The following is a 13255-nucleotide window of genomic DNA, read 5'->3' as shown; positions in this document are numbered from 1 at the left end:
TCTGTGTAGAGGAAACCAAATTTAAACATGCTGGAAGAGAAAAGATCTTTGCTGACAAAGTCTCCAAAGGTCTGTGGCCTGTTGTACGCAAAGTTAATGGAAAAAGCCATTCCTGCAGTTCACAGAAAAGTTCAAGCCAATAAATAGTCAAGTGAAGAGTGCATCATATTCCATAGCTTATGTGCGGTGTTGTGAACCTCAAAAGCCAAAATCAGCAGTGAGTCCTTGGCCAGTTTGACTAATTTCTAACACTGCAAATTTTGAGCTATATACTGTATGTATTGGATTCCATTATTGTTATCTGTTAATAATACTTCAGGAATTATTATTGCTACTGGCAGAGGAGAGCCACCTAGAACTGGAAAGTTGTACCCATTATATTCAATGATAAATGGTGTACCATCAAGCCCTCAATCCATAACCTCAAAGATCTACTGGCCTAGACACAGCTACTTGAGATGACTGAAGAAATGTGCTAAAAGCTGAAAAGGTGGCTGTGATAGAGTGATATTGTCCTGTTAGGAAGACTTGCAGACATAACTGCCCATCTTCTGTGTACACTGCTGGTTGAAGTTTATTTATTTGTTGCAAGCAGGCTTACATTAACACTGCAATGAAGTTACTGTGAAAATCCCCTAGTCGTCACATCCTGCACCTGTTAGGGTACACTGAGTGAGAATTTAGCATGGCCAATGCACTTAACCAGCACATCTTTTAGACTCTGGGAGATGACCAGAGTACCCGGAGGAAACCTACGCAGACATGGGGAGAATGTTCAAACTCTTCACAGACAATGACCCAAGCCGGGAATCGAAAATGGGCCCCTGGCGCTGTGAGGCAGCAGTGCTAACCGCTGTGCCGGCATTATCAATTTGCATTGTCAGTGTTGTTCATTAATGTATCAACAGTGCATCATTCTGTAGAGCCAATAATATAATCAATTGTCCACTGACCAGCAGCTGCAATATAATGGGGTAACCTCTTTCTGTCCGTCAACCGTGGCTTTCCCAAAGATCGGGGGTCACTGATAGCATCCGGTTTTCAGCTGCCCCCAATCACCATGCTGTGTCCCTCAAGAGTTGTAAGGGATTATTGTGTTACTGTCCATCTGGTTTACAATCATCAGCACAGAATAATGGAGATGAGTTCCCACGTTCTCCCAATTCCTTCCAACAGTCATGCATGCCTTCTTTGTTTGAAAGCGAAGAAATCACGGGAGGGTGGCTTCTAGGATGACCATTTATATGTCATGGCACACCACTATTCTACAAAAAAATTTTGAGGCGCACCTTTGTTTTCTCTGTTTTCTTCCCTTACTGGGAACTTTGCTTTTACTTCTTCCTGTTCTCTCACCTATTTTTCTTCTGAACCTTTCCCTGTCGCTCTCATTTTCCCCATGTTTTTAACACCCTCTTTGAGTTTTCGCTTTTTGTGCGGGCATGGGATCTTTGTCTTCAGCTCCAGGATCTGTTAGTCATACGCAAGGGCCTGACCAACATTAAAAATCTAAACCGTGCATGTGCAGCTCTTCCGCTGCTGGCACATACACGGGAGGCCCAAGATTCGTCGCATCTTGGAGTTGCCAACCACAGAGCTGAAGACAAGGGTTAGTGTTAATTTAATTGCAGGAATTCTGAATCATTTTGAATCTTTTATCACGGCACACTTGGAGAGTCTTCACGGCACATTGATTGGGAACCACTCTTCTAGGAAATTAAGACAAATCTCTTCATTGTTTCCCACACCTCCTTAAATCTGCAAAGTCATGGGTTGACAAATGTACTTTGTAATTTTCAAAAAGTTTAAGCAATGGCCAGTTAACTCTTCATTAGTACAACAGTAATATAGCAGCAATTATTTGCTACTATTTTCCTTGATGATCTAGAAGCAATAAATTTATATTCATTGAAAGGAAAATCTTAATTTCCATCCAAATGTGGCACATAATAGAATTCACCCATTTTTTGCAAGGGTTAAATTGATGCAAGGCATACCAGTTTATCAGTGGGATACCCTGCACCTAATGGGCCCGAATTTACCATTTTCAGTCTAAATGCCAATTCTGGGCGTAGTACAGATTCAACTTAGAAATCCGCTTTTAGGCACCCCCATATGCTCTCAGCCATCTCCAGTCCGATTCGCTCTGTGGGCGGAGCTTACGCTGCTGGAATGATCGGAGCTCTGAACTGCGCATGCGCAGTTAGAAAAAAGTTATAAAAAACGCACCCGTGTCAGATCGCGCCCGAGCTGCAGAAAGTGGAGAAAGCAGCCCCGGAGCGACAAGCAGGAGCAAGGGTGTATCTCAGGGGCAAGAGGGGGGCAGGTAAGATGTAAGGTGGCTAAGTGGACACACACACACATCACTGCCCCTCTTATCCACCTCCCCACTACACCGATCACCACCCCTGCCTCTCCCTTCCCTCTACCGATTGCCCATCAGAGATCCATCTGACCCACTCCCCCCCCCCCACCCCCACCCCACCCCACCCAGGACAACGATCTAGCCTCAGTCCTCCCCAGAGAATGGTCTGGCTGCACTCCCCCTCCCCTCCAGAAGAACATCTGACCTGCCTCCTCCTACCCCCCACCACCAGACAACGATCAGACCTCACTCCCCTCCTCCCCGCTCCAACCAGAGAATGATCTGACCCACCCCCCCCCCACCACTGATGTGAGTCAGAGAGCCATTGGAAACACTGAACACACTCTTCAGAGGCTGGAGCACCCGACTCAGACACCCGACTCATTCAGCAGGTCCCTAAAAGTGCAGTTCCAGATTGGTAAACGCGGTGCTAAAAGGGGAAATGCTGATAGAGTTGGGTGGGCAGTTTATTAATTCAGTTTAAATGCATGCAAATGTATTTAAATTGTCGTTGCACCCGATTTGGGCACCGAACGGATCCCCGCCATTCTCAGGTCTTGGTAAAGTGGCAATCTGTGCGGACTCGGGTGCAGATCTTGATAAAGGCCTCATGCCCGACTTTACCACGAATTTGCGCCCGAAAACAGGTGCAAATCTTTGGTAAAATTGGGCCCAATATGCACAATTTTTGGTCCCACTGCCAGATACATGAAGCCCACATTTATGTATCTCAAGCCAATGCTTAGAATGGGTATTAGCTCACAGGAATATGTAAATTAGCAGGCTAATGCCTGTTAATGCACTGCTTTTGAAAATGATAGGCAGATGGGCATATTTCAATACCACCCATGGCTGCCGACAACTAATATTTTATCGTTCTTTGAGAGGAAGAAAAAAACTCCAGGTCTCCCTACTGGCCACACAGCAATTCTGAAGTCCACTGAAGGCGCCTCCCCTGTCATCTCTCTCTTGATTGCCTTCCCGCCGATAACTCCAGATTGCATCTCCCACCTACCCATCACCCCTCACCCCTCCCAGCTACCTTCAGTGAACTTCAGTGAACAACTAAAGTACATTTTTCCCATGCATTTATATTGGGACCTAAGGCGTTCTTTCATTTTTCAGGACTGGAAAAGATATGAAGAATCCTGCTATAAGATTGACAATCATCTACAAACCTATGAGGAAGTTTCAAAAAGATATTATTGCTCACTTGTTACCATTGAAAACAGGTAAAAATGGAGATGATTCTTAGATCATTTTTGTTGTTGGATGGAGGGAATCAATTGTTTAGTATTTTTCAATCTCAACAACCCATAGAATTTACATTGCTTCCATATCTCTCCCCTAAACCCCCTGCTGGTCTTTGATTAGTGGGGGAATGTCATTAAAATAATGAAGAGCTGTGCTTTCCTGTTGTTACAAATGCAAAGTTTTATAAGATGGTTATGTTTTGAGGTCAGATGAATGAATGAAAATCATCAGGTGACCTGTTCTGAATTCTGTTCTCAACAAGCTTGGGTGACAAGGTTGTTAAAGATTAAATGAGGTCCAGGTTGTTTTATTGGGAAGGAAGTGCAAAATATTCACACCTGTAATCAATGATCAGGATGCTGTGCTGATGGTGGATGGACTGTTAGTCTTGGGAAGTACTACCAATGTCAGATGTTATAAACAGTTTTACATTAAATCCCCTTTTTAATTCCAAGATGGAATGAAGTTAGGAATCTCGTGGCTAGCTCATTAGCATTTCCACCTGGATACAAGGCCCATGCAATCCATGATTAGCCAGCATCTGTTCATACTGTTGGAGACAGCAGATTCAACTGGGCTGTTTGATCTTTGAACTGATTGCTGCATGCAGCCATGCTCAGGAGATAGTGCAATAAGTATTAGCCAAGGTCAATTTTAGGAATGTTGCTCCAAGAATGTAAATGCATTGCAGGAAGAAGGTTAATGATTCGGCATGACTTGTCAAGATAAGTGAACTCTTCAAATAACATAGCAACTGCCTTGTTTCGTCAAACACCAGCCTTGTTCACTACACCCATTGCCTGCCTGCCAAGTGTCTATCAGTCAGTGCTCATCCCTAAAATTCATATTCTTTACCTGAAGTACAGTTACGACCTTATACCCACAACTCACAGCTTGCAACACACTGGCAGCCTTTCAGTCATGATGGCTGTTGTGTTGTCTGTGGCTGGGGCAAGGGGGGATGATGGAGAGATCAATCCCATTCAGGAAGTCCACACAACTTTTACAGGTTTATTTTAGGTGTTCACTGTACCGGCTCCAATCCCCAACTGCCAGCAGGCTGTGAAGTCCTCGGTGATATCACAGAATGTTCAAGTGAGATCTCTTAAAGAAGCTATGCCATACACAGTAATTCCCCAACAATATAACATCCCTCCCCTTTTGCTTCTAAGCCCGACTCCCAGATTCATTACAGAGGCATTTATACATTGCATCACCAATTTGAGTACGCATTAGGCTATGCAACGAGACCAAACATCTCAAAGTGGTTTTGGCAAGTCACCTTGGGCAGCTAGCAACTGGTCAGTATGGTGTCTCTAAACCAGTTCATCCTTGGTTTGGATAGTATCAGGTAAGGACCGGTTTGAGTCAAGAAAATTGCAGGTACCCATTTCTCCCAGGTAATATAGCTATGTGCCAACGCTTGCTCGCTTCGGTGAAACAAGCATCATCTAGTACTCATTTATCTCCTGGCTACTTACAATTGTATGTTTCGCTCTACTATTGCCAATGTCTCTTAGGGTATTAACAGATCTTTTCCCATCACTGGATAATTCCTGGTATGTCACTGGAGTTGTGATGCTCTCACTGGTGCATTATCTATTTGGGAAAAATAGAAAATGTTGGGAATACTGCTCAGTAGGATGTGGCCAGCAGGTGAGGGTAACCACGACAATGCATTCACAGCCAACAGCTCCAAGCCTCATACTGCACAGGCGAGATTTTCCAAAATAAATCTAAATGCCCAATGGGTGGGAAAATGGAAGGTTTTGGGTGAGCTGACTTTTGACGTCAGTGGGGGTGTGGGGGGCTGACTCCTACTGGAGAGGCCGGGAGCAGAGTGTGGCTCTGTCTCCGTGAGGCCTTGCCCACTTTGCATCACCCAGTGCCCAGTGGGCAGTGCCAGTGTGCCAGGAAGTGCCAGGGTATCAGCCTGGCAGTGACAGGCTGGCATTGCCCAAGGTGCACCATCCACCTGCCCTGACCTCTCAGGGCATCTCAGTGGCTCCAGTCCCACCAGCGAGGCCATCACATCTCATTCCCATTGCTGGGGACCATCTGTGATCCCCGCTGATGTGGACCTCCACCAGCGAGGTCAGACCCTAAGTGAGCCCAAAGGAGTGCGTCCTGGGCTCACCAAAGAGATTTAAGTCAGTCTATGAATATTGTAATCAGCCTCACATGTGGGAATGTCATAAAAAATGACCTAGAAAGATCACAACCAGCTGGATGTCGCACATAATTCTCGTTATTGGTCTCCCACTAACATTTCCTGCCCTGCTGTGCTACACGACCAGTGTATTGGGGCAGGAAAATTGTGCCGCACATGTTTTAGAGGATAGAATAAAGGATCTACATGTGGTGAGACACCAGGTACAGGTACACTGGAGGCTGGATGGTTAGAGAATAGGCCAGGTGCGAGATCACTTGAGGACAATGTCACGTACCAGTCCTGCTGTACAGAATCAGAGCAGAATGTTGATGGATTGAGCTACAGAGGAAGCTGAGTGGATGTACTTAACAAAGCTTGGTGTTTTGGGAAGCCTGTCAGAAAGCCAATGTTCAACATCATAGAGCATGTGTGGGCAGGAGGGCAATCTGGCAGTTAAACAGATCAGCCATCGGTGATGCACCCGCATAAAAATAAAACCAAAGAAATACTGCAAAAACTGGGACATGGGCAATAGGATTGTTCCAAAGCCAGCTCCTATCCCACCCTCACAGAAATAGCAAAGGGCAGAAATGGGAGATGGGAATACTGGTCACATTCTTCAATGGAACTCCACTCCATTTTTGTCTCTTCAGGTCTGAAAATGCAGCCCCTAATTTCCATTAAAGAACAGGTGCATACAGCTGTGTATTTCCTTCTCATTTTTAAAAACAAAGTGTTTATCTCCAAATATGTCTAAAACAAATGAACCTTTGTATTTTCACAAGTTAACAGATCAAATGGTGAGAAATAAAAGGTCCTATACAAGTTATGCTGCTCATCACAGTAATGCCAATTTGATCTACCCTAATCATGTTTTTATTATTAATGTTGTGAACATGCACCTGTGTTAACAAATTAATGGTTGTTTATTGTTGCTTATGGAATTTGTGACATTGGTACATACATTCTTGGTGCCTAATTTAGTCCTAAATTAGGAAACAAGATTGCACATATTAATTCTGAGATCACAAATTAGTCAATGGTTGGAATTTTGTCTCAGTTCTCCCCAGTTCCTCCAAACCCCTCCGCAGGTTTCCTTGTGGTGGGGTGTATGTAGAGTGGGAAAACCCGTTAACAGCAGTGAGATCAAAAGGTTTTGCCACTGCCACCTTCACGAAGCATGCTGTGGGACCATAGAAAATCCTGCCTATGTCTGCATGTATTGCATTTTATGAAATACTGCAATAAACATGAAGAATCAGCCAGCATTGGTCAGATTTTGAAGTGCCTTGGAGGTCATCATAGTAGGATTATGAATAATGTTGCATCAATCTCTCTGAGCATCACAGGAATTATAAAAAACCTGGGTTATCTCTTTCATTTTGTAGTTTAACCTTGTTTCTGTAGGTTTGAACAAGCATTTGTCAACAGTCTGATCGGTAATTTTGCTGGAGAAGGATACAAGCACTTCTGGATAGGTCTTCAAGATAGGAACCATACAGGCAAATATACCTGGTTAACAACAAATGATAGGAATGTACCAGTCTCCTTCACAAATTGGAATAAAAATCAACCAGGTAGATTTAAAATGCACCATTTTGAAATGTATTAATTTTTTATTTACTTTTGACTATAATTATTGCTGAACTTTTGCTGTTGTGTCATTTCTAAATTTCTATTTTATTATTTAAGAGGGAAGGATAAGTTAAGGATTTGCAGAAAATAACATTTGAAAAGTTGTTTAATATCTTCTCTGATTTCTCTTCTGTACTTTACAGCTCATTCAGGTGGTTGTGTTGCATTGGCAAGAGGAAAATCCCATATCCTTTGGGAAGTTAAAGATTGTAAAACCTTCAAAGCGGTGTCTTTGTGTGAGCAAAACACTGCATCTGCAGTAAGATCAGAATCCTTCCCTGATCGAGCCATGAAAGCTAAATCTAAATGTCATTTTGGATGGGAATCAAGGTCAGATCTCCGGCACTGCTTCAAGGTGAAAACGTTTACTTTCAAATCAACTGTCAGTGCAAGATAAGCAAACATGTTTCTTTTCCATTTTTTGCTGTAGATCTTCACTATTCTCATTTATAGAATATGTGGTGCTTTGTCCTGAAATTGAATTCAGATCTTGATATAGCACAGATAATGAAATACTATAACAAGATATAAAATGTGATATTAAATCAATTTGTAATATTCATATGGTATTTCTATCAGCTTGTGAGCATTTTAGGATTAGTAGTCAACTGGAATAGCTTACGATAAATGTAATTGTCTACTATATTATTCATTTTCATAAATTATTTATTTTCAAAAAATATCTTTAAATTGTCGACATATGAGGAAGCTAAGCTTAGTTTGACTATTTGCACAATGAGTTATACTAGGTTTCTCTGCCCTGGCACGTCAAGTTATTATAGAGAACGGAAGATGGCAATCTTGAGCAAACTCTGGGGGTGAGGGAGAAAGGATGGTGAAAGGTCATTGAGGAAAATAGAAGAAAGAGGAGGGTAAGTGGGACAATGTAACAAAAAGAGGAAAAGGAGATAAGTAGAACTAGCGGAGAGGATGGAAAGGGAATTCTGGAACTCAGACAATGCAGGAGAATGTCAAGTGCCACTTTCCTAAGGGCATTGAGAGATGGGCAATAAATGTGGGCTTGCCAGCATCACCTACATCTTGACGACAAAAAGTCAACCACAAAGTCATCCATTATGGTTCAATGGCAAGACTTAAGATGTGGTATGCCTGGCAATAGTCTGTGATCTTTATTCGTGTACAATTTCTGTTCTAAGGTATTTCATCATGAGAAAGTGTTAAAGAAGAGAACTTGGGAAGAAGCAGAAGAATTCTGTCAAGCATTTGGAGCCCATCTTGCGAGTTTTAGTCACTACAGTGAAGAAGTTTTTCTGAATGAAATTTTGAGTTGGATGTTTGCCAGGTAAAATATAAAGTGTTATTTTTGAGTGCAACATAGATATTCAATTATTCTTGTTTGGATTTTTTGTAAGTCAGAAGAGCACTTTGTATTTGAAAATATCTAGCAGAACAAGCAGCATCTTCTGAGAGGGAACCAGAGTTAATGTTTTTGGTTGACGACCTTTTGATAGTCCTGATGAAATTTCATTTACCTGAAAGGTTAACTTTCTCTTTTTGCCCACAGGTGCTGCCTGGCCTACTGAGCTTAACCAACATTAACTGTTCTTTTTTTCCAATTTCCAGCATCTGCAGTATTTTGCTTTTGGATAACTTTGTATTATTTAATAATTTTCTTTGATCATAGGACAGTACAGCACAGGTACAGACCTTCAATCCACGATGTTGTGCTGAACATGATGCCAAATTAAACTAATCCATTCTGCCTGCCCTCTGTCCTTATCCCTCAATTCCTTGCATATTCATGTGCTTTTCTAAAAGCTCATTAAGTGCCCCCTATTCTATCTACCTGCACCACCACCCCAGCAGCACATTCCAGACACCTATCATTCTGTGGGCCCCATTTTACCATCAAGTTGTGCCCATTTTCAGGCATAAAAGCTTGGTAAAGTTGGGCATGAGGCGAGTAGCGTGATCTGCACCCATCTCTGTGCCTAGTCCCCTTTTACCAAGGGCTGAAAATGGTCGCCATCGGGACCACACCCAAAATGGGTGTAAATTGACTTAATGGGTTGCATGCCCAAACTTAACGACACTTCCCCCTATACCACCATGTTCGCCCATCCAGATTCAGCACAAAACAGATATGGTCCACAAAGGTCTGATTCAGGTGTTCCAGCTTCTGAGGTAAGTTCAGAGCTTCCGGTGGCTCTCTGACTCAGATCAGTGGTGGGGGGTAGGGAGGCAGGTCAAGTGGCTCTCTGGTGGCGGGGGGGGCAGGGGCAGGGGAGGTCTGCTGCCACTCTGTGTGTGGGGGGGCGGGCGGCGGTGTGGGGAGGTCTGCTGCCATTCTATGTGTGATTGGTTGGGTGGGATGGGGAAGTTCACTGTCACTCTGCGTGTGATTGGTGGGGGGCAGGGAGCTGCGATCAGTCTCAGTAGCGCAGGGGGGGTGGGGGGATAAGGGGGTCAGTAATGTTATGGGGGTGGGGCACTGTCTATGAGGGTCGGGGGGAGGCTTTATCCGGCCTGGGAGTGATGTAGCAGGGGATTATTTTTCTAGTTTTCTAGAGCGCAGTTGAAAGCTCCAATTGGACCTGCAGCATTTCAGGCGCAATAAGCCCCACAGATGGCTTCTACAGCACAATTCAGAATCGCTGATATTTTTTCAGGCAGAGTGTGTATGGGGGCACCTGAGAATGGATCTAAAAGCCTGATCCGAAACACTCCCAGTTTTAAGTTCGCCTAGCACTTAGAATCAAAATGCTAAAATAGGACCCTCTGAGTAAAAGACTTGCCCCTCACATCTTCTTTGAACTTTCTCCCTCTCACCTTAAGTGCATGCTGCCCAGTATTATCCATTTCAACTCTGGGAAAAGGAGTCTGACTGTCAACCTTATCTGTGTCTCTCGTAATTTTATAGACTTCTATCAGGTCTCCCCTCAGTCTCTGCCACCCCAGAGAAAACAACCCTAGTTTGTCCAGCCTCTCCTGATAGTTTATACCCTTTAATATATCCTGGTAAACCTCTTCTGCACCCTCTCCAAAGTCTCCACATCCTTCCTGTAATGTGGTGATCAGAATTGAATGCAATATTCAATGCATCTATACATAGAAAGATCAAAACTGGATGCATTTTTTGAATTTCACGAAATTGATAGCTGTGGAATTTCCTATCACATACTACATCTTGACTGCAAAACAATTGTCTGAATTCATACTAATCAGTGATGAAATTGAATGACAAATGGAATTTTCTCCACAGGAGTGGCACGGTGGCACATGGTTGGAGAGGCATGATGGCACAGCGGTGCCTCACAGTGCCAGGAACCCAGGTTCAATTTCCAGCTTGGGTCACTGTCTGTGTGGAGTTTGTACATTCTTTCTGCGTGGGTTTCCTCTGGGTGCCCCAGTTTCCTTCCACAGTCCAAAGATGTACGGGTTAGGGACATGATGGCAGGCAGGGAGAGCAGGGTTGGTGTGCGGGTATGACCATTGTGCTTCCTTGAGCCATTACCATGAATGCATTACAGCATTCCCTTCCAGGCGTGTGTTGCAGGTGAGGGACACAGGGCAGGGACAGAGTCCTAATTAACACAATATGGGTTCCCATTCACTGCAGAATACATGCACTGTGAGTGTCTGTGTTAACATGAGCATCCCTCCTTCGAGCATCAGCTGCCTGAACTGATGAGCTCTCGTGGTGCACACCCCCAGCCCACCACCTCCCCCCGCAAACCCCAGCACTCAGTCCATTCCCTCACCACACCCCACAGCCAGAACAATGGAACAGCCCAGTGACTGCAGACAGCAGCCTGACCAGCACTCAGTAAAGGAGCCCACCCCACCCCACGGAGAGTACATGGAACATCCGTAGGCCTGGGAACTGCTCTCCAGGAACTTCCCCACTCCAAGCAGAAATTTTCCTGGCCCTGCCTCCAACCTCCCCTGAAATCCAGGGACTGCAGCCCCATCATGCTCTTTACTCCTGTTCAACGCTACCACACCAGGTCCCGACTTTTATACAGCTGCAGTAAACCCTACCAGCATGATGTCACTCCGGAGAGGGGGGAGACGCTAGCAAGGGTGGAGATTCTAGTTGCGCACCCGATAATGGCCTGCTAAAGTATGTTACCAAATGCAAATCATCATTATGCTAATTTTCAGCATGGAACTGTCAACACAAAAAAAACTTAGGCTGGGAGACACGCAGAGACCCGGGTGCCTAGCATGAATCCTGCAAATCGTGGGGTGGAACGCTGGCTCAGTGGTTAGCACTGCTGCCTCACAGCACCAGGGTCCCAGGTTCAATTCCAGCCTTGGGCCGTTGTCTATGTGGAGTTTGCACATTCTCTCCGTGTCCGCGTGGGCTTCCTCTGGGTGCTCTGGTTTCCTCCCATAGTCCAAAGATGTTGATTGGCCATGCTAAATTGTCTGTTAGCATCAGGGGGATTAGCAGGGTAAAATGTGTAGGGTTGTGGGAATCGGACCTGGCTGGGAATGTGGCCGGTGCAGACACGATGAGCCAACTGGCCTCCTTCTGTACTGAAGGGATTCTATTCTATGACAAATCGGCTTCTGCTGATGCCTCACAGCCAGGGTGCGTCCACAGCATGTTGAACAACACTTTTGAGACAAAAATTTGACAAGTATCAGCATCTATGTCCTCAAAGTAACCAAGCTATTTGCTGTCCACGTCACCTGAGAGAAGAGAGGAAGGGAATTCTAGTGCCACGCTGTGTCTATAGTAAATATGCTGTCATAGAAAGATCATTGTGGGAGCACCTGAAGTGTCAAATTAACACTTTCCCTTTTCCATCATTCATGGCATGCTGCAAACTAGACATTCAACAGCAAATCAAGGGACCAGAAGAAGATGTGAAGGCTACTGTTGAATAAAGCATCTTTGCACTCTGAAATATGGTACAACTGCTCCATGCTGTAAACCTCTATGATTCTATAGCTGCATTTATTATACCAATGCTAATTCAGTAGAACTTCATCAATTGCTGCTAGCAGATTTATCTCAATATTCGTCACAGGGAGTTTTGGTGTGGAGCAGGAACTGGATATGTTGCTTACACTGAGCTGATGTTGCCACTCAGCCAATATTTGTACACCTGTCTCAGCTAATTTCTTAGAATCAGGATTATTTTCATAGTTTTGGTGGCTCTCCCAACAAGGGAGAGAAGGAATTCATTGCTGTGGACATGACAAGTATGCAACAACATAACCTACCCCAGAACAGCAGAAGAAAATGATTTAGTTTTGAAAAGAAAATGAGGTAGTCATCAATTGGCCTCCTGTCAATAATACTCCTTCCCATCAGATTAAATTGCTGCCAAATGCCATAGCAACACTATATGCCAGGACATATGTTGCTGTGGTAAAAATGAGGAACTAAATGATACTGTTGCGAAAATCTGGCTCATAATCCTTAAATCTTAAGAATATAACTTTTAGCTTAGGGATGGGAACATTTCAATTTACAGATAAGTTAAATGGTAAACAAACGAAGGCAACTAGCAATCAAAGGCTGGAGCTATGTTGATTGTGAGGTCAGAGCTAGAAAGGTAAAATCATGAACAGCAGAGAGTTTGCTCTGAGCTTTGTAATGGTGCCAGTATTCTGAGTAGCCTTGTCCTGTCTTTGTTGGAAATGTGGATTTATTTACATTTCCCCAGAAGCAGGGGGCTGAATTTACAGCTCCCCACTGGCATATTTTGAAGGTAGGGAGCTTGTGAAGTAAAAGTGGTGACTTTCCCACCATCATCTACCCAGCCCCAATTTGTCTCCCATACTACATTGGTCAATTAATGGCCATATAAGGTGCCCATTTCACCTCTGTCGCTACTTTATGCATGGGAGGGGAACGTGGAGTGATGGCAGGTAAC

The 13255-nt window shown here is 44.1% G+C and overlaps 1 protein-coding gene across 3 annotated transcripts in view; it reads left to right on the top strand.

The window, feature by feature from the left end:
- pla2r1 (phospholipase A2 receptor 1) overlaps nucleotides 1–13255 on the top strand; it is a 105028-nt gene that overhangs the window by 43328 nt on the left and 48445 nt on the right. For all 3 annotated transcript variants that reach the window (XM_080199147.1, XM_080199148.1, XM_080199146.1), the window contains 4 exons: nucleotides 3488–3594; nucleotides 7176–7345; nucleotides 7547–7758; nucleotides 8561–8706. In XM_080199147.1, coding sequence (XP_080055273.1) covers nucleotides 3488–3594; nucleotides 7176–7345; nucleotides 7547–7758; nucleotides 8561–8706 — 635 coding nt within the window. The remainder of the gene's footprint in view (nucleotides 1–3487; nucleotides 3595–7175; nucleotides 7346–7546; nucleotides 7759–8560; nucleotides 8707–13255) is intronic.

This window comes from Carcharhinus amblyrhynchos, chromosome 11, assembly GCF_965287045.1.
Source record: "Carcharhinus amblyrhynchos chromosome 11, sCarAmb.v2.hapA, whole genome shotgun sequence".
Taxonomy (NCBI): Eukaryota; Metazoa; Chordata; class Chondrichthyes; order Carcharhiniformes; family Carcharhinidae; genus Carcharhinus; species Carcharhinus amblyrhynchos.
This window is presented reverse-complemented; position numbering and strand designations above follow the sequence as displayed.